We start from the raw sequence: 17,718 nt of genomic DNA on the forward strand, positions 1-17,718 counted from the left end.
GGCCAACAAAGTCAAGGTATTGGAGTGGCCATCGCAAATCCCTGACCTCATCCTACAGAAAATGTGTGGGCAGAACTGAAAAAGTGTGTGCAAGCAAGGAGGCCTACAAACCTGACTCAGTTACACCAGCTCTGTCAGGAGGAACAGGCCAAAATTCACCCAACTTATTGTGGGAAGCTTGTGAAAGGCTACCTGAAACGTTTGACCCAAGTTCAACAATTTAAATGCAATGCTACCAAATACTAATTGAGTGTATGTAAACTTCTGACCCACTGGGAATGTGATGAAATAATTAAAAGCTGAAATAAATCATTCTCTCTATATTATTCGGACATTTCACATTCTTAAAATAAAGCAGTGATCCTGACTGACCTAAGAGAGGGAATTTTTACTATGGTTAAATGTCAGGAATTGTGAAAATTTGGCTAAGGTGTATGTAAACTTACGACTTGAACTGTATATCCATTACACATTAGTCAAACATCTGTATTACAGCGCAACAGATTAAACAGAAGGATGATGATAGTTAATGATCCTGCTTACTTTCATTTACAGAATTGTTTCTAACCTAATTCACAGGGTTAGCAGAGATTCAACAAATAATGAAATGTTTTACCTATTGCGTTACATTGCCATGCATTCTGTGTTTTATTTTTATGCCAAATTAATACAAAATCTGTCCTTCTTATTCTCTACCTCTTTTATGGTTATAGAGATATACATTACCAGTCAAAAGTTTAGACACACATACTCATTCAATGGGTTTTCTTTATTTTTACTATAGTAGAATAATAATGAAGACATCAACACTATGAAATAACACATGGAATCATGTAGTAACCAAAAAAGTGTTCAAAGTAGCCACCCTTTGCCCTGATGACAGCTTTGCACTCTTGGCATTCTCTCAGCCAGCTTCACCTGGAATGCTTTCCCAACAGTCTTGAAGGAGTTCCCACATATACTGAGCACTTGTTGGCTGCTTTTCCTTCACTCTACTGTCCAACTCATCCCAAACCATTTCAATTGGGTTGAGGTCGGGTGATTGTGGAGGCCAGGTCATCTGATGCAGCACTCCAGCACTCTCCTTGGTCAAATAGTCATTGTCCTGTTTAAAAACAAATGATAGTCCCACTAAGCGCAAACAAGATGGGATGGCGTATCGCTGCAGAATGCTGTGGCAGCCATGCTGGTTGGACTCATCAGACCAAAGGACAGATTTCCACCGGTCTAATGTCCATTGCTCGTGTTTCTTGGACCAAGCAAGTCTCTTCTTCTTATTGGTGTCCTTTAGTAGTGGTTTCTTTGCAGAAATTCAACCATAAAGGCCTGATTCACGCAGTCTCTTCTGAACAGTTGATGTTGAAATGTGTCTGTCACTTGAACTCTTAAGCAGTTATTTGGGCTGCAATTTCTGAGGCTGGTAACTCTAATTAACTTATCCTCTGCAGCAGAGGTAACTCTGGGTCTTCCTTTCCTGTGGCGGTCCTGATGAGAGCCAGTTTCATCACAGCGCTTGATGGTTTTTGCGACTGAACTTGAAGAAATTAACAAGGCACACCTGTTAATTGAAATGCATTCCAGATGACTACCTCATGAAGCTGGTTGAGAGAATGCCACGAGTGTGCAACGCTATCATCAAGGCAAAGGGTGACTATTTGAAGAATCTCAAATATAAAACATATTTTGATTTGTTTAACACTTTTTGGGTTTCTACATGATTCCATGTGTTATTTCATAGTTTTGATGTCTTCACTAGTATTCTACAATGTAGAAAATAGCAAAAATAAAGAAAAACCCTGGAATGAGTAGGTGTGTGCAAACTTTTGACTGGTACTGCATATACTTATTGAAGGCTCACCCCACATGTTCTGACATGGCCAATTAAGGACAGGAGCAATTACTGAGGTATTCAGTTACTTGCCTGCTTCATGTGGAAAGTAATAAACAGTGAAGTCTGCCTTGCCAACACATCTGACAACGGTCTGATGTCTAAAAAAGTATGTCAATTAAATGCACAAACATTGTTTCATTAAAACCTGGTATTGGGGTGGGACACTGTTGGATCGTGGTGGGTGAGGGTGGGTTGGATTTGGTAGGGGATCAGTGTGTGTTTTGCTCTCTACCTGTTTGTCTGTATAATCTTTAAAAAATGACTAATAAAAAAAACATGTACAAGCATTGTTCTCTCAGTGGACATTGCTGTACGAATTGTTTTATTTGTTCTTAATAAATTAGGGGCTCTATTTAATCTATCGCTGAAGCGTTACAGATTCTGCAGTAGAAATGTAAAGGCAATTTTGAGCCGGCATATGCGGCGTTTACCATGAATGCAGTCTCAGCTAAAGCCGGAACATTGCCTTTAAATTTCAATCACGCTGTAAAGCTGAACTTTGCGACACGGATTGAACAGAGCCCAGTAAATGTTGCCTATTTTGTAATGTAGTGTTTGTTAACTACAAATTTAATCATCCTCTTCTTCCTCCTCCTCTTCATCTTCACCCAAGGCCTCTGTCTCTTCTTGGGCAGCCCTCTGCTCCTCCAGGGTTGCTTTCAGGGCTTGCTCTTCCTCCAGACTGGGATCCAGGGACTCTGTGATCTCTGGCCCACTGGGGTATTCTCTCTGGGGCATTGTTGGAACAGTTGGGATGTACCCTTCCCCTGCAAATTTCAGGCCCCAACCAATGTAGATGTTCTCAAACTTCCTAATTTAGTAAACAAACAAAAACATATTTATTCTATTGGGGATATTGTCTGTATCCCACAGTTATAATAATATATAATACATTACCCCTACAAAGTTCTACAAATAAATAAATGATACTCAATCTTACTTTCCACTGGCATAAGTATAAGCCCCCGGCCAGAGGTTTGAGCGCAGCACTGCAATAGCAAACTGAGAGATGAGGGTGGAGGACATCTTGGAGCTCCAGGGAGGGGTGTTGGTAGTCTCTGAAATGCATACACATCATGCATTTGAAAGGAGTTTAACACATAATAATAATAGACATGCCACCAGCATGGAGTGAAAATGTAGGCCAACCAACAGACTGAGAATAGACCAATGATTATATATGAATGGACAAAGCCATCGCTCACGTGACACCATTAATTCCTATGTGAAGACTCAATAGCGCATTGAAGCCAAATGAAGTTGGTTAAGATGGCATCTGATGGAGACATAAAATGCGCAGTTTGAGCTGAAAAAGGCTATAAGGATACGCCTGATGCCCAAACTGATATAAAATGTCAGAATTGATCAAAATTAGGTTAGGGTCTGGGTTAAGGGTTTGGTTAAGGTTATGGTTTCGTCTAGTCGGTCATAGCCGCGGGAAGTAAGGGTCCTGAGGGTGCTGCAGCATCCCCTGATAAATTGTAATGCCAAAACTATATATCATTAAAAAAAATCTAACTATGCCTTCATTACTCCGGCCGTCATGTTTTTTTCAGCTAAATCAGTGAACTAGGTCTTTATTATTCCTGGTGACTAATGAGCAGGTCATTATTTTTCCTCAATCCCCCCTCCCTCGCCCGTTGGCAGATATTTCTCGACAGCACCCCCAAACCATGGAGTCGGTGTAAGCGTCAGCTGTGTCCTTATAGCAGAGTTTCTAAACCCAAAGACGAAAAAATTGCCAGATTTCTGGGAATGCTTGCGAAGCAGACTCATCAGACCAGGGTTTGGCGTTTCAGAGGTCAATGAGAGAAGTGAAAACTTCTTCCTTAGTTGTGAATTTTCTATAAATCTAAAGGCACAACCTCGATTTGAGCCAATGTCATATGCATTTCAACATGTTATTACTCCAACCTTGTGAAAGTGACACGCTGACACATTTTTATTTTCATCAAAAATGAGTGCCTTTGATTTGTTTCTTGCTACAAGTTTGATCAGGGATTTCTATTGGAGAAGCAGTTTAAGCCTATCTTCATACCCTACTGTCTTTGCTTATTGTCGCTTCTGTTTGAAGCTACTCCGGGAAGTGGCGTTGCAGGCTAGCTCAGTGCTGCCACCTCTCATTTATTACCTCAAGTTGAAGGCCGACCGGGGTACTGCAGGCTGCCATTAGCAACTAAATTACCGTTATAACTTCTTCTCTGTGCGATTTTAAAATAATCGGTTCAAGGACAAACATCTGGTGTATTAGAAACAATTATTGGTACCATGATTGTCTTCAAATGTTGTATTTACTTACACGAAGATTGACATATTTCCATTCACTATAATGGGGGTCCTGTTTTGTGCAAACAATGCCTTCAGTACCGCGGTCGGACTTTAACTTCCATGGCTTCAATGAGAGGGGGCAGTTGTTCTCCGCTGGAATATACTGACCTGCATCCTCAGAGAGTGGAGTGAGGAGGGGAGGCCCCACCTCTGGATCAGGCTCATCAGGCTCCTCCTCCTTCTCCTCTTCATCTCCTTCCTCCTCAAAGTCATCCTCAGGCTTGTCAGCCAGGTTCACCCACACACAGCGACCCTAGGAGAAGGCCATGTGATAATTTTCAGGGCACAAAAAATGGGTTAAAAATGGCTTATCAGAATCACATTAGAAAAGTAATTTGTTTGAGTGTTACCTGTTGAAGGATGTGCTGGACATGATGCACCCAGGTGGATAGAGATTCTGCCATTTCAGGAACAGGAATTCCCTCAAAGTCAGAATTCTCTTCAAAGCTGTCTCGGGCTCCCTCCTCTTCCTCCTCACCTTCCTCCTCTGCAAACTGATAGAACCCGAGGGGACTGACCTGTGTGCCGGCAGAGATGCGAGCAATTTGGGCTCGCAAATAGTTGGCCTCATTGCCAGGAAAAGGAGGATAGCTGATGATGGGGGCATCCAGTCTCCCTGTGAAGAATTTGCGGATGTGGCGTGCGGCTGTGATCTGGGTGGGAGTGACAGTGGGCAGCTTCACCCAGGGAAGGCCAGGCTCTCTGCACACAAAGTAAGTAAACTTGTTCACACCTGTGCGATTGTCCTCCTTTGGCACCACAGGCGGGGGCTTGAAGGTGGATCTTGGGAGCGTATCAATCTAAAATGCAAAGTCATCATAAACTTTTCATACAAGAAGAAACGTAATATGAAAGCAACATACTGTAAGACAGTCATTTTTTCAGTAACTCACCACTTCCACCACATCGGCTTCCTCATCATCATCCCGAGGTTCTCCATCTCTTTCCTCATCTTCCACTGTTTCCTCATTACCCTCTTCCTCCTCCTCCCCCTCTCTGTACTCGCACTCAGCAACAAGATAGTTGCCCCCTGTGCCCAGGATTTTGCCCCAAAGTCGGCAGCGCACTAGCGGTTGGGAATCCACCAGCTGCTTGAGTGCCAGGAAGACCATCAGCATCTCCTCTCTACCCAGTCCCACTCCAGCCTGCTCGAGGAAGAAGCCAAGCTCACTCACATTGGGAAGCGGTGTTTCTACCTAATGAGACACAGACGCGTTGAAATAATTATTGATTACACTATACAACTTGCTCATTCATTCCCCAAATCAGTCTTGGTAAAGTGAATGTGCAAGGACCTGGGTCATTTATTCTCTTACCAGTTCCTCCTCTTGTTCTCCATCATCACCCCCTCTCCGTGAAAACAGTAACCTCTGCTGCTCAGCCAGGAGCTGTGCAGCCGTTGCCAGTGGCATGTCTCTCAAGGTGCTCTGCTTGTCCTGCAGAAATTCCTGCTTCACCTCACGGCTCATGTCTTCAATTATGTCAACCACATTGTCTGGACGCTCATCCATCACCTTGGTCAGTAATCGTGAAAGATGGTCATAGCTGGAAAGGTTGGAGAACAGTGTCATACTCACTTAACTAGCACGCCACCTTCACTATCCACTATGGCAATCATATAAATACTCACAGGTTGAGGTTGCTTTTTGTACTATTCTTGAGCATAAAGGCCTTGAAGCAGATCGCTGTGTGCTCCCTTTGGTTGTTCAGTGCTCCCTCTGCCATTTTTCTTGCGTTCCTAACAACTCAACAGAAAAACGGTCCTGTGGTGAAAACAGATTGCTAACACCCAATACGCACCACTGTCGTGGTTAAGTTAAGGTTGTTTATCAACACTTTTCCCAAACGTTAAAACTTCCAAAATCTCAAAAGATAGCCATCTGGGGGATGCTAGCTATCCGAGTTCTTGTTCTTCACCAGTAAAAAAAACACAGCGAGCAGCCCGTTGCTAGGGTAAACAATACTGTTGCTGTGCTCGTGGTACTTTGCTATGCATAGAACGTCCATCAAGCGGCAGCACATCCATCACCCCTGGCACTGCTAACCTGCAAACCTCCAAAACGGATCCTTAGCTGACCCCCACTAAACCCTTAACCCTGACCCTAACCAATTCTGAAGTTAAATGTCAGTTTGCAGGTCAGGTGTGTCAGTGTAACAGATGTGAAACGGCTAGCTTAGTTAGCGTGGGCGCTAAATAGCGTTTCAATCAGTGACGTCACTTGCTCTGAGACCTTGAAGTAGTAGTTCCCCTTGCTCTGCAAGGGCCGCGGCTTTTGTGGAGCGATGGGTAACGATGCTTCGAGGGTGACTGTGTGCAGAAGGTCCCTGGTTCGCGCCCGGGTATGGGCGAGGGGACGGTCTAAATTTGTACTGTTACATCTGTATAGCCTTTCCCTCCTAAAACAGTCTTGAAAAGGCATTCTCAATCAAAAACCTTAAATAACGGTTGAATTCACCGTCCACCTTTGACAGAGAGGTGATCAGTATATATGCATAGGCTGTACGTTGTTTGTTTCAAATTGGCCACAATGAAAAGACATGGGACAAATATAACAAACAAAAAGCTGTTTTCTTTTTTTTCTCATGACAGAGATTTTCTATTAAGGACTTTCAAAACAAAAATCTATTACATTTTGGTAAATATTTTCCCTGCTAGATTGCCCCAGTGCATTAGGCAATTTCGTCAAATACAAAACTAAGGACACATAACATAGATATTTTGGGATGAACAAGAATCAGTGTCTACTTTCAATAGGTTCATGGTGTTAAGAGCCAGTATAAATATAGAGGTGCAGTCACAATTTTGCAACTGTTCATCCTCAGTTTATAATATTCTTCTTTACGCCCTTCCACAGATGGAGCATAATTCAGCATTTCCTGTGCCAGTCTCAGGTTCTGTGGTACTGTCTTTCGATGACCACTTTTAATTGGTCAGTGACATCTGAAGGTTCGGTAGGTGTCTCCTTCATTGGCTCCCACTGTCTCTATAGGGTCCGGAGTAAGTTCTTTTCCACTACTGGCCAATCCACCTGGTGGAAACATAATTGAGTTATATTATCTACCATCTACCATCTACCATCTATCTACAGTATATCTAATAATAATTCAGCATGGGTGTTATGAGTGTCATTTTGAGGGGATACCCAGAGGGACTGTAGATGATTCTGCTCGTTATCGGTTGCAAGATACCAGTTGTGTCATTAAATCTATACCTTTTCAAAACGTTCACGTTCTTGTTGTACCGGATGGTTGTACCGGATGGGGTGCGGCCCAGATGGGGCGCAGATGTATGGTCAAGTCCTTGCAATGGGATATGGGATGGTTGATTTCAATCAACCTGGATTCGTATTATTCTGTATGTAAATCTGATGCATTTTAGTATGATATGTAACGTTTCATATGTTATGTATTCATTTGTGATGTCCATCACCCATTTCGTATGATATGTTACGGATTATATGTATTATATGTATTATATTATATGTATTATATGTATTATATTATATGTATTATGTATTATATGTATTATATTATATGTATTATGTATTATATTATATGTATTATATGTATTATATTATATGTATTATGTATTATATGTATTATATTATATGTATTATGTATTATATTATATGTATTATGTATTATATGTATTATGTATTATATGTATTATATTATATGTATTATGTATTATATGTTATGAATTTGGCTTAAAAATCCTTCTTTAACCTGTCTCCTCCGCTTCAACTACACTGATTAAAGTGGATTCAACCGGTGACATCGATAAGGAATCATATCTTTCACCTGGGTTTACCTGGTCAGTCTGTGTCATGGAAAGAGCAGTTGTACCTAATGTTTTGTACATGTTCACTGAGTGTGACACCTGCTCTTTCTATGACAAAAACTGACCAGGTGAATCCAGGTGAAAGCTATGATCTATTATTGATGTCACTTGTTAAATCCACTTTAGTATATTTTGCCATTGAAAAAGCATATGATACAATGTGGCGGGAAGGTCTATTGATTAAATTGAATGGGTATTAGTGGGAGAATGTACACCTGGATTATGGATTTCTTGTTTGACCGAACCTTCCAGGTCAGGGTGGGATCGGAGTTATCAAGAGGAAGTTGGAAAATGTAACTACACAGGTTGGTGCTATTAGTCCTACCTTAGTCATGTTGATGATTGATGATCTCTTTCTGGATATCGGACAGGGGAGGGGGTCTTATATGCAGATGATGGTTAGTTAAGAGAATATGGAGGCATAGATAGGTCGTGACCGGTCTCACACTCCAGGACAGTAGGTGGCGATGTATGCAGATGTCAGTTGGTAGCGATTCGGAAATAAAAACTTAAAGAAAAAGAAACAGACATACAGCGCAAAGATGTTTACAGCTTCGTTAGCGACAGAGTCGTCCATTTTGTTTTAGTTGAGTTGGTCGCTGCATGAATCTCTAGCAAGGACATTATAGGGGTGAGGAAAGAGGTTAGTAATGTAAATTCACATGACCTAGCTACACTATACTATCTATGGGCTCTCGAGTGAAGCAGCGGTCTAAGGCACTACAGACCCTGGTTCGATTCCAGGCTGTATCACAACCGATCGTGATAGGGCGGCGCAGAATTGGCCCAGGGTAGTACGGGTTAGGCCGTCAATGTAAATAAGAATTTGTTCTCAACTGACTGCATAATTTAAATAAAGGTTACAGAAAAAAAACATGATTGTATACAGCTAGTTATGTTGGTGTGACGTCAGACCTAAACTGGTTCTCCAGTAGAAATCTACCTAGCTAGCTAACTTTAAGAAAACTGTTGGATTTTGACCCGTGCGTTGTTTCGCAGTGTATTTATTGTATGTTTATGCTACGCGAGCGATGTCCGTGCATGGTCCTGTAATGCAACGAAATAGCGAGCTAGCTAGCTCAGGTGGGGCAATAATGTGTAACTAACTACAGTAAATAGCTAGTTAGCCAACGTTACCACTACTAGGCGGTTAAGTACATTTCTAAACTGAATTCCTTGCCTGTGCATTAATTTCGTATAGATTGGAATTTCTGATCACTGAAGAAGTTGCATGAAAAATGAGTGGAATCAATGTGAAGAAGCTCAAAGTCAACGAGCTGAAGGAGGAGCTTCAGCTGCGAGGCCTGGATACTCGTGGGCTGAAGGCGGATCTCGTCATAAGGTTGCAGTCAGCACTTGAGGCCGAGGCTGCAGGTGAAGGGGATGGGCCACCGATTGCCGATGTTGGGGAGGAGGGGGATCAGCAAAACGATATTGGCGGAGACGCTGGAGATGGTGATGACGGTACAAATATTGGGGGTTCAAAGTGTATGTAGACCGTTGTAAGATTGCACCAATACAGCCAAGGCCACTGTTGTTCACAGATTGTTTGCAGATGAAACTGCTGTGCTACTCCAAATATGTAAAACAAGCAGCTTGTGATACTGACACTGTTTTCTTTTTTAGTTAAAGATGATGGGGAAGAAGAAAAATATATTAAGGACAAGGAAGTACAGTTTGTCCCGCAGGCTGATGAGGCGAATGGTGATAACGAACAGAGTGAAGAAGACAGCCGGGATGGGGCGCAGATGTATGGTCAAGTCCCTGCAATGGGATCTGGGATGGTCGATTTCACAGAAGATGTGATGGAGCGACAGATTCCGCAGGCGTATGAGTCAGACAAAAGACTAGAGCCACAGGTGCTAGAACCGGAGATGGAGGAACCTGTGCAACCAGAACCTGTGCAACCAGAACCTGTGCAACCAAAGCCTGTGCAAAAAGAGCCACTGGAGTCGGAATCAATTGAGCCTGTGGAGATGCCTGAAATTAAGCCAGGTCAGTAATAACTTGTTCATGCTTAGTATATTCTCTCAATTCACACTGTTGCTCAAGCAGTAATTATTGACCACATTGACCTCATTGGTGCAGAGGAGTTTGTGATGAAAGCAGAGTTGAAAAAGGAGCAGGAGCAGTTGAAGGAAGAGAAGGAGTCCCAGCAGCCAAGGGCTCATCATCCAGAGCCAGCCAATGAATGGGGGGCTGAGCAGGCGACCCAGGCCAAAACGGAGGATAACCGACACAACCGTAAGAGGCCATACGATGAAGGCCGTGGCTATGGATACTATGAACATCGGGAGGAAAAAAGGTGTGTTAGAAACATTTTAAGTGGAACAAGTTTGAAATAGGGATGGGGGTTTAAAATAATTTCGCTATTCGAATAGTATCATGAATTTTTGTTGGATATCCAGATATTTGAAATGCATGTGTTGTTTTAAAAAAAAACTGCTGTGCGAGGGGAAAGGCTGGTGCTCTATTGCTGCATCTGCGGAGGTGCCTGTGAGATTGGAGCGAGCAGATGGAGGCATAGAGAGCCTCTACTGGAGTACAGCCAAGACTACCTAGCTTGTAGCAGACACAATGTTACTTATCATCCCATATAACAGTGCCTGTCTTGACTGGAGTAGCCTAGAGAGGCTAGCTACACTGTATGGCTAGTTGAGGCCACATTTAGTGATTTCTCCCCAACTCCATTCGGATAAAACAGCCTACCTGTTGGTTGCTCGTTGTAGCCTACTCCTTCTAATTTCGCTAACTTTTAATTCAGTCCTTTTATTCCGTTTTGCATTGCAATAGTGAACTCTCATTACTCTTGCTACACATTGAGCCGCTTTGATTGGCCAACATACACAACAAGCTACCAACGTGAAGGCTATCAGTCTTTTTTGTTTTATTAAATAAAATATTTGAAATGTCATGGTAGGATACTTGTATGGATACTTGTATAACATGTATCACATGGATATTATAATTTAATTTAGAATAAGCATTTCCAGTGTTAAAACAAGTCCATAAAATGTTTTGGCACAACAAATTATACTCACACAATATTCCAATACTAACGCCTGTTTCGGATATTCCAATAACTGTGCACATCGCTAGTTTGAAAACTACTTCACTGAAGTGTCTTGAAAACATTCTGTAGAACTACACCTCTAGCTTATGCTCCACACTCCTGTCACACAGGGGACGTTCTCCCCAGCCTCCAGCAGAGGAAGAGGAAGAAGATTTTGATGACACTCTTGTGGCCATTGATACTTGTGAGTGAAAGTACTATGTTTCGGGATTGTAGTAGGATTTGTTTAAATGGTTTATTATTGACTTTTGATGAGGTCTTGTTTTTTTTGCAGATAATTGCGATCTGCACTTCAAGGTATCACGTGACCGGTATAGTGGATACCCGCTGACCATTGAAGGTTTTGCATACCTGTGGTCAGGTGCACGAGCTTCCTATGGCGTCAACAAAGGGCGAGTCTGCTTTGAAATGAAGGTAGAGTATTTCCTTTTTAAATGAAGTTGCATTTCACTTAGGTGCTTTGCAGATGGAATATTCCTTTTTATTTATTTTTTGCTGTCAAGTCTCATTCGATTTTAATAATAATAATTTGGTGCATGTTTTTCTTGCCCAGATAAACGAGGAGATCTCTGTGAAGCACCTTCCCAGCAGTGAGCCTGATCCTCATGTAGTGCGGATTGGCTGGTCTCTGGACACCTGCAACACACAGCTCGGTCAGTTTAAAAAAAAAACGCTTCTGTACTTGAGCTGGAACACTTGGGATTATGTCATTGTTACTATCAATATTTCATGTGATTTGAAACAACACACAAACTCCTGTTTTTACTGCTTATTACAGGTGAAGAACCGTTCTCTTATGGCTATGGAGGAACTGGCAAGAAATCTTCGAAGTGTAAATTTGAGGATTACGGGGAAAAGTTTGGTGAAAACGATGTCCTTGGGTGCTACATTGTAAGTATTTGTGATGGTGCAGAAGATTCACTTAGATTCATCTGACTCATAGAAGCTGAGTACTCAATAAGCCTAAACGTTTTCCTCTCCATGTCTTGTTCAGGACTTCGATAGCGGTGAGGGAGTGGAGATGGCCTTCTCAAAGAACGGCAAGTGGCTAGATGTGGCCTTCCGTGTGTCACGGGAGGAGTTGGCCGAGCGGCCACTCTTTCCCCACGTTCTTGTGAAGAACTGTGCCATTGAATTCAACTTTGGCCAGAAAGAGGAGCCCTTCTTCCCCCTGCCAGAGGGATACACCTTCATTCAGAACGTCCCTCTGGAGAACAGGATGCGGGGGACTGTTGGGCCTGCCTCCAAGGCTGACTGTGAGGTGAGTGCCAGCCATGTTGGATCATGAATTTTTTTTATTCGTTAGACTAGATTGCTTCTGTCATCGGTAGCTGTGAGGTTCCATGACCAATTGCATGTTTGACCCTCTTGTTTTACCTCAGTTATTGATGATGGTTGGTCTGCCTGCGTCTGGGAAAACCACTTGGGCCTTGAAGCACGCGGAGGAGCACCCTGCAAAGAAATACAACATCCTGGGCACCAACGCCATAATGGAGAAGATGAAGGTCAGTTGTTATCTTTGTTTGAACACAGAATCCTTTAGTCTTGGTCTTTTTTGGTGTCAAGTTCCCCTCTAACGTAATGAAAACCTCTACCCTCAGGTGATGGGGCTGCGGCGTCAGAAGAACTATTCAGGTCGGTGGGATGTCCTGATCCAGCAGGCCACACAGTGTCTGAACAGGCTGATCCAGATCGCTGCCCGCAAGAAGCGTAACTACATCCTGGATCAGGTACTGTCTGATTTCTCATCCCATGCTGTGTTTTTGTGCTCACCCTCCCTCCTTCCCAACCCTGCCCACTGTTGTTCACCGATGCACATGTCCATTAATGCACTCTGTGATGCGGTCTCTCTAGTGTAGAGGCCTCGATCAACATCTGAACTCCTGGAAGTTATCACCCTGAACATGCTGCTGAAAACATTCTTTCTGTTTTGCTTAAATGAAAGCGGTGTTGCAATTGTATGTTTTTACTCAATATTTTTTGAATATCCTCTCTATGTTCTGTTCTTAAAGAGCTATAAGCTGTACAAATAGTCCATGTCTATAATAAGATGTTGAAAAACAAGTAAACACTGCCGGGTGGTGAGTAAGAAATACACCTTCTGTTCGTTAACTGTAAGATTAGTTCAAGTTTAAACTCTCATCACCTCTGATGTATGATAGTTGATTTATACATACAGACAGCATATGGAACTTTTTTTAAAAATGTTGTATGTTAAATAAATAAGACCTTAAGGTAAGTGAACTAACATGTTTGAATTTTCAGGGCGTTTGCTCAAGTTACTCAAGGTAGGTGAGGTTCTGGACGTTCTAATGGGTGCCACAGTGTGAGTGAGTATTGACAGGTAGGTATTGTCTGTTGTTATTGTCATGAGACAGTTGGGCTATTGACAAAAAGGTAGGTTCTGGTAAGTAAATGGGGACCCTGTTATTGTAGGTGAAATATTACCCAACTTTTAAAAATGCTAAATTATTTGTTGATCTTTTTTTTAGAGGTCATTATCAGAGCAGTGGTGTAGCAAATACCTGCCACATAGAACAGTTCATTGATTGTCCTTAAGGGTTTACCTGGAGACAATTCAATTGATTTTACAGATTTGGTTTTTCTACTGTTAATTATATGGAAGTGAATGTGAGCTGTGTGGCAGAAGGGATTAATGGGCACATTCATCTATTTGCTCAACCTTGTAAGGGTGCGTTGTAAACATGGCAAAAATGTATTAAAGGATGCAGCATATTTTTGTAATAGATTTTTTTTTTAAACGCAACTGTTATTTTGTAATGTAGAATCTGGCCTTAAGTAGCTAACGCTCTCAGCTTTTCACTGGAAACGTTGACCAGTTGAGAACTTGCAAGAATTTAGCCAATAGATGGCTAACATGGGTCCCCAAAGTTCTTTCTCCCAGGAAATGTATTCCAGACACAAAAGTAAGTTGTGAGAGAACCATATGTAGTTCCAGAACAGTATGGGGGGGTAAAAACTCTCACTTTCACCGTTGCAGGAATCCAATTTCCCTCCTATGGAACGCAAAGCCATAACAAAAGCAGACAAGTGAACAATAATAAACAGCTTCTACTTTTTTCTTGTCAACTTTGCTAGACAAATGTATATGGATCAGCCCAGAGACGAAAAATGCGTCCTTTTGAAGGTTTTCAACGCAAGGCTATTGTAATATGTCCCACGGACGAGGATTTAAAAGAGCGAACGTTAAAGCGAACTGATGAGGAAGGGAAGGATGTGCCCGATCATGCCGTATTAGAAATGAAAGGTAGGAATTCCATGGATAACAAAAATTAAAAACCACACAAAGACAATGCATTTCCTATGTTTTTTGTTTGTTTGTTGTTTTATCGAAACTTGGAAGATCCCACCCGTCCCCCGCCCCCCTTCAAAGAGCTATTCCCACTATTTCCCCCTTTATCATCTATCATTCTCTTGTTTTTTTAACCATATCTTTCATCTTTCTCATTCATCTATTTAGCACTGCAAACTCAGGGTGCAGGGGGATGTCCATTTCAAGTGTTGGTTTGGATGCTGACCCTTGAAGGATGAGATTTTTAATAGATTATCAATTGAAAATTTTAACAAAACCATTGGCAGTGCAATTTCCAGTACCAGGGGAGTGGAAGAAAATCCACATTTATTACTTAAGGACTAACTGAGGACATACGCCCACAGGCTATGCTTCCTTCCGTAAGCTATGCTTGTGGTTTACAACTGAAAACTCTACATATTCATCACTCTCCTTAGTTTTGTTATTTTTCTATGGTCTCCTGAGTGGGGCAGCGGTCTAAGGCACTACAGACCCTGGTTCGATTCCAGGCTGTATCATTATTGGGAGTCCCATAGGGCGGCGCACAATTGGCCCAGTGTCGTCCAGGTTAGGGTTTGGCCGTTGTAGGCCGTCATTTTAAATAAGAATTTGTTCTTAACTGACTTGCCTAGTTAAATACAATTCCTCCCTAAACTGGAGCAAATTCTCCCCTGTTCCCTTGAGGTAATGTTTTGCTATAATTCTGGTATAACTCTCCCCCACTTCCCTCTTCCCCTTCGTCCTAGTATTGTCTATCAGATAGTAATAATGATTTTCTTTCTTTCGACGGTGCCGCTATACTCGTCCTGACAACGTCCAACCCCTCTGCTTCCTGTAGCCAACTTTGTGCTCCCAGAAGCTGGTGAGTTTCTTGACGACGTGACCTTCATCGAGCTGAAACGAGAAGAGGCTGACACGCTGGTAAAGCAATACAACGAGGAGGGCCGCAAGGCCGGCCCACCCCCAGACAAACGCTTCGACAACCGCCAAGGAGGATTCCGTGGTCGTGGTGCACCCTACCAGCGCTATGACAACCGTGGTGGTCCCCAAGGGGCAAGGGGAGGCTATCAGAGTCAAGGTGGCAACTTCAGAGGAGGTGAGGTGGAAGGTTTCTGTGGAATTTATTTTGTTTTAAAAATTTTTTTTTTTTTTGCATGTTAGTGAGCCTACTTAACTGCTTTTGCTTTAAACTTTACAGGGTATAACCATGGAGGCTACCAGCAGAACCGCTGGGGGAGCAACCGTGATGGTGCTGCAGGAGGACAACATGGCTACAACCGCAACCAGCAATCTGGAGTGAGCTACAATCAGCACCGCCAAGGACAATATAACAAGGGAGCCACTGGGAGTTACAGCCAAGGACAGGTAAACTGTGTTAAATGGTATCTCCCTACATGTGGTTCTCCCTCTGGAATATGTTCCTCTGTCAACTCTTCACCAGTCCTTCAAACTTTCTGACATCGTATGTTTTAATTTGTAGCCACAGACATACAACCAGGGATACAATCAGGGCAACTACAACCAGGGTTACAACTACGGCAGCTACAGCCAGTACCCAGGTTACAGCCAAACTCCTGCCGCCTCCGCTGCTCCTGTTGCCACTGGACAGACCTACAACCAGCAGCAACAGACCTACAACCAGCAGTATCAACAGGTGAGTCGGGCCAACCTAGTTTCTTAGGTTGTCCCATATATCATGTTCACCTGTCTAAAGCTCTGTTGATAATGTCTTGCTCTCTCTGATCCAGTATGCACAGCAGTGGCAGCAGTATTACCAGAACCAGAGCCAATGGAATCAGTACTACAGCCAATATGGAAACTACAGCCAGGGTTCTCAGGGCACACAGTAGGCATAAAGTAGTGCGCTGACGAGACGGATCTCATTCCCTCAGCAGCATTCCATTGCTTATCCTGCCTGCAGGCTAGACCTCTGCCTTTTCATTGTCATACATCTCCTTAATGATTAGCCTGCACTTTCTTATAGCTTACATTTTCAAAAATGTTTAAGGGTCCAGTTTTTCTTCCCTGCCTTTTTAGATACAGGATTTTTATTCTTGCCACGCCACGACGTTAGCATTATGTTTGCAGTAGGTCCTGCAACACTTTAGTAACACGCAGCTTATTTTTCTTGCCTGTTCTCAATGTTGGCTATTTGAAATGAGCAACAGAGGTGTAGTTTAACATGCAGATGTAGGACAGTTTAGTGTTGCGCAAGTGAATGTTTGTTTATTAGAGCTCATAAAAGGTAGCTGGGATTTGCATGTGTACATTTCAAATGTGTTTTTAAGAGATGGAATATTTTTGGACAACATTGTTTTTGTTTTCAAATTTTGCTATTGACAAGACATTTTTTAGTTTTAGATCAAAGAACCATAAGTTTTAATGAAACTGGTGGAGTCTGGACTTATTATTCTCGTTTTGATTTAACCATTAATATTTTGCCCATATTTATTGAAATTGAAGACTGACATTTTGATGACTTTTTTTTTTATATAAAGAGAGATTGTAAAACCACATTTACCAGCATTTTTCACACCATTTAAAATATTCTGTAACATGTCCCTAAAGTCGTTTTTGAATCTTGTGATCAATAACTAGTTTGTGTGGTTGTAAAACTGTATAGAATGTATGTCAAACAGTATCTGCATATGGTTCTGTGTTCAAACAAAATGTAATCTTTTTGTATTTGAGAATATAATCTGAAGATTTTTACTTCAAAATGTAATTTAATTTGGTTGTCTCTTTTTCTTTCTGTCTTGTTTCCTTGAGTACGGCTCACAAAAGTCCAGATTTTAATTATGGATCATTACAAGAACCACACAGCTATAACATTGGACACCTAAAAGTTAGTGTTTTTAAAGGCACATTGTAAAGAAGTAATTAGGTGGCTTGGGGTTAAACACCTCACTGGGTTAAACTTCCTGTAATTTTCACAGAAACCACTTTTTCCACACTTTCATTGGCTGCCACTACTCTTGCTTAACAAAATGTTTTATTTGTCTCATCTCAACATTTTTTGATGTACATTGATATAATCATTCCCCCCACCCCCATCATAATGAGGATATTAATAGATGTGAGATGTGTAATGTCATTTTTACTTTTGATATTTGAGGGGGGGGGGGGGGGTGTTTTGCCCCGATCTATAACAAAAAAAAAATATTCTGCCCACTTCTCTTTAAAATGTGTTTGCTTCCGGATAGTTAGTACTGTATGTACATATCTAAATCTTACCAAAGGTTGCTTTTGGTTCTCATAAAATACATTAAGGG

The 17,718-nt window shown here is 42.0% G+C and overlaps 2 protein-coding genes across 15 annotated transcripts; one reads left to right on the forward strand and one right to left on the reverse strand.

Annotated features, from left to right (window-relative positions):
- Positions 1-2,177: 2,177 nt before the first annotated feature.
- LOC110534051 (radial spoke head protein 6 homolog A) lies at positions 2,178-6,428 on the reverse strand. The gene is made up of 7 exons (XM_021618692.3): positions 5,850-6,428; positions 5,536-5,764; positions 5,113-5,415; positions 4,570-5,019; positions 4,328-4,472; positions 2,832-2,949; positions 2,178-2,702 (listed from the first exon to the last, which is right to left on the reverse strand). Exons 1-7 carry the CDS (start codon positions 5,942-5,944, stop codon positions 2,462-2,464), a joined length of 1,581 nt encoding a protein of 526 aa, XP_021474367.1. The 5' UTR covers positions 5,945-6,428; the 3' UTR covers positions 2,178-2,461.
- A 1,976-nt stretch (positions 6,429-8,404) lies between these two features.
- Positions 8,405-17,167, forward strand: LOC110534052 (heterogeneous nuclear ribonucleoprotein U-like protein 1). 14 transcript variants are annotated; one of them, XM_090186826.1, is made up of 16 exons: positions 8,405-8,703; positions 9,262-9,434; positions 9,687-10,055; positions 10,149-10,365; positions 11,244-11,317; positions 11,408-11,547; positions 11,687-11,786; positions 11,912-12,024; positions 12,128-12,394; positions 12,516-12,638; positions 12,735-12,863; positions 14,233-14,401; positions 15,285-15,542; positions 15,645-15,811; positions 15,927-16,100; positions 16,195-17,167. In XM_090186826.1, exons 2-16 carry the CDS (start codon positions 9,299-9,301, stop codon positions 16,294-16,296), a joined length of 2,538 nt encoding a protein of 845 aa, XP_090042952.1. In that variant the 5' UTR covers positions 8,405-8,703; positions 9,262-9,298; the 3' UTR covers positions 16,297-17,167. The 14 variants fall into 14 exon arrangements, 9 of the variants coding, with proteins under 9 accessions (XP_090042952.1, XP_021474370.3, XP_021474368.3 ...); XM_021618695.3 differs by having other exon boundaries at positions 8,555-8,703; positions 9,262-9,524; XM_021618693.3 differs by having other exon boundaries at positions 8,564-8,703; positions 9,262-9,548.
- Positions 17,168-17,718: the final 551 nt, after the last annotated feature.

Source organism: Oncorhynchus mykiss, chromosome 10 (assembly GCF_057628025.1).
Source record: "Oncorhynchus mykiss isolate SJ-2025 chromosome 10, ASM5762802v1, whole genome shotgun sequence".
NCBI classification, from domain to species: domain Eukaryota; kingdom Metazoa; phylum Chordata; class Actinopteri; order Salmoniformes; family Salmonidae; genus Oncorhynchus; species Oncorhynchus mykiss.

Bases quoted from the DNA above. Each gene is read 5' to 3' on its own strand.
- LOC110534051 (XM_021618692.3), bottom strand. From the start codon at position 5,944: ATGGCAGAGGGAGCACTGAACAACCAAAGGGAGCACACAGCGATCTGC. The intron at 5,765-5,849 runs GTGAGTATTTAT...CAACCTTTCCAG, and splicing joins ACAAAAAGCAACCTCAACCT to CTATGACCATCTTTCACGAT. The intron at 4,473-4,569 runs GTAACACTCAAA...GCCTTCTCCTAG, and splicing joins TCCAGCACATCCTTCAACAG to GGTCGCTGTGTGTGGGTGAA.
- LOC110534052 (XM_021618693.3), top strand. From the start codon at position 9,299: ATGAGTGGAATCAATGTGAAGAAGCTCAAAGTCAACGAGCTGAAGGAG. The intron at 9,549-9,686 runs GTATGTAGACCG...TTTCTTTTTTAG, and splicing joins AAATATTGGGGGTTCAAAGT to TTAAAGATGATGGGGAAGAA. The intron at 12,025-12,127 runs GTAAGTATTTGT...TGTCTTGTTCAG, and splicing joins ATGTCCTTGGGTGCTACATT to GACTTCGATAGCGGTGAGGG.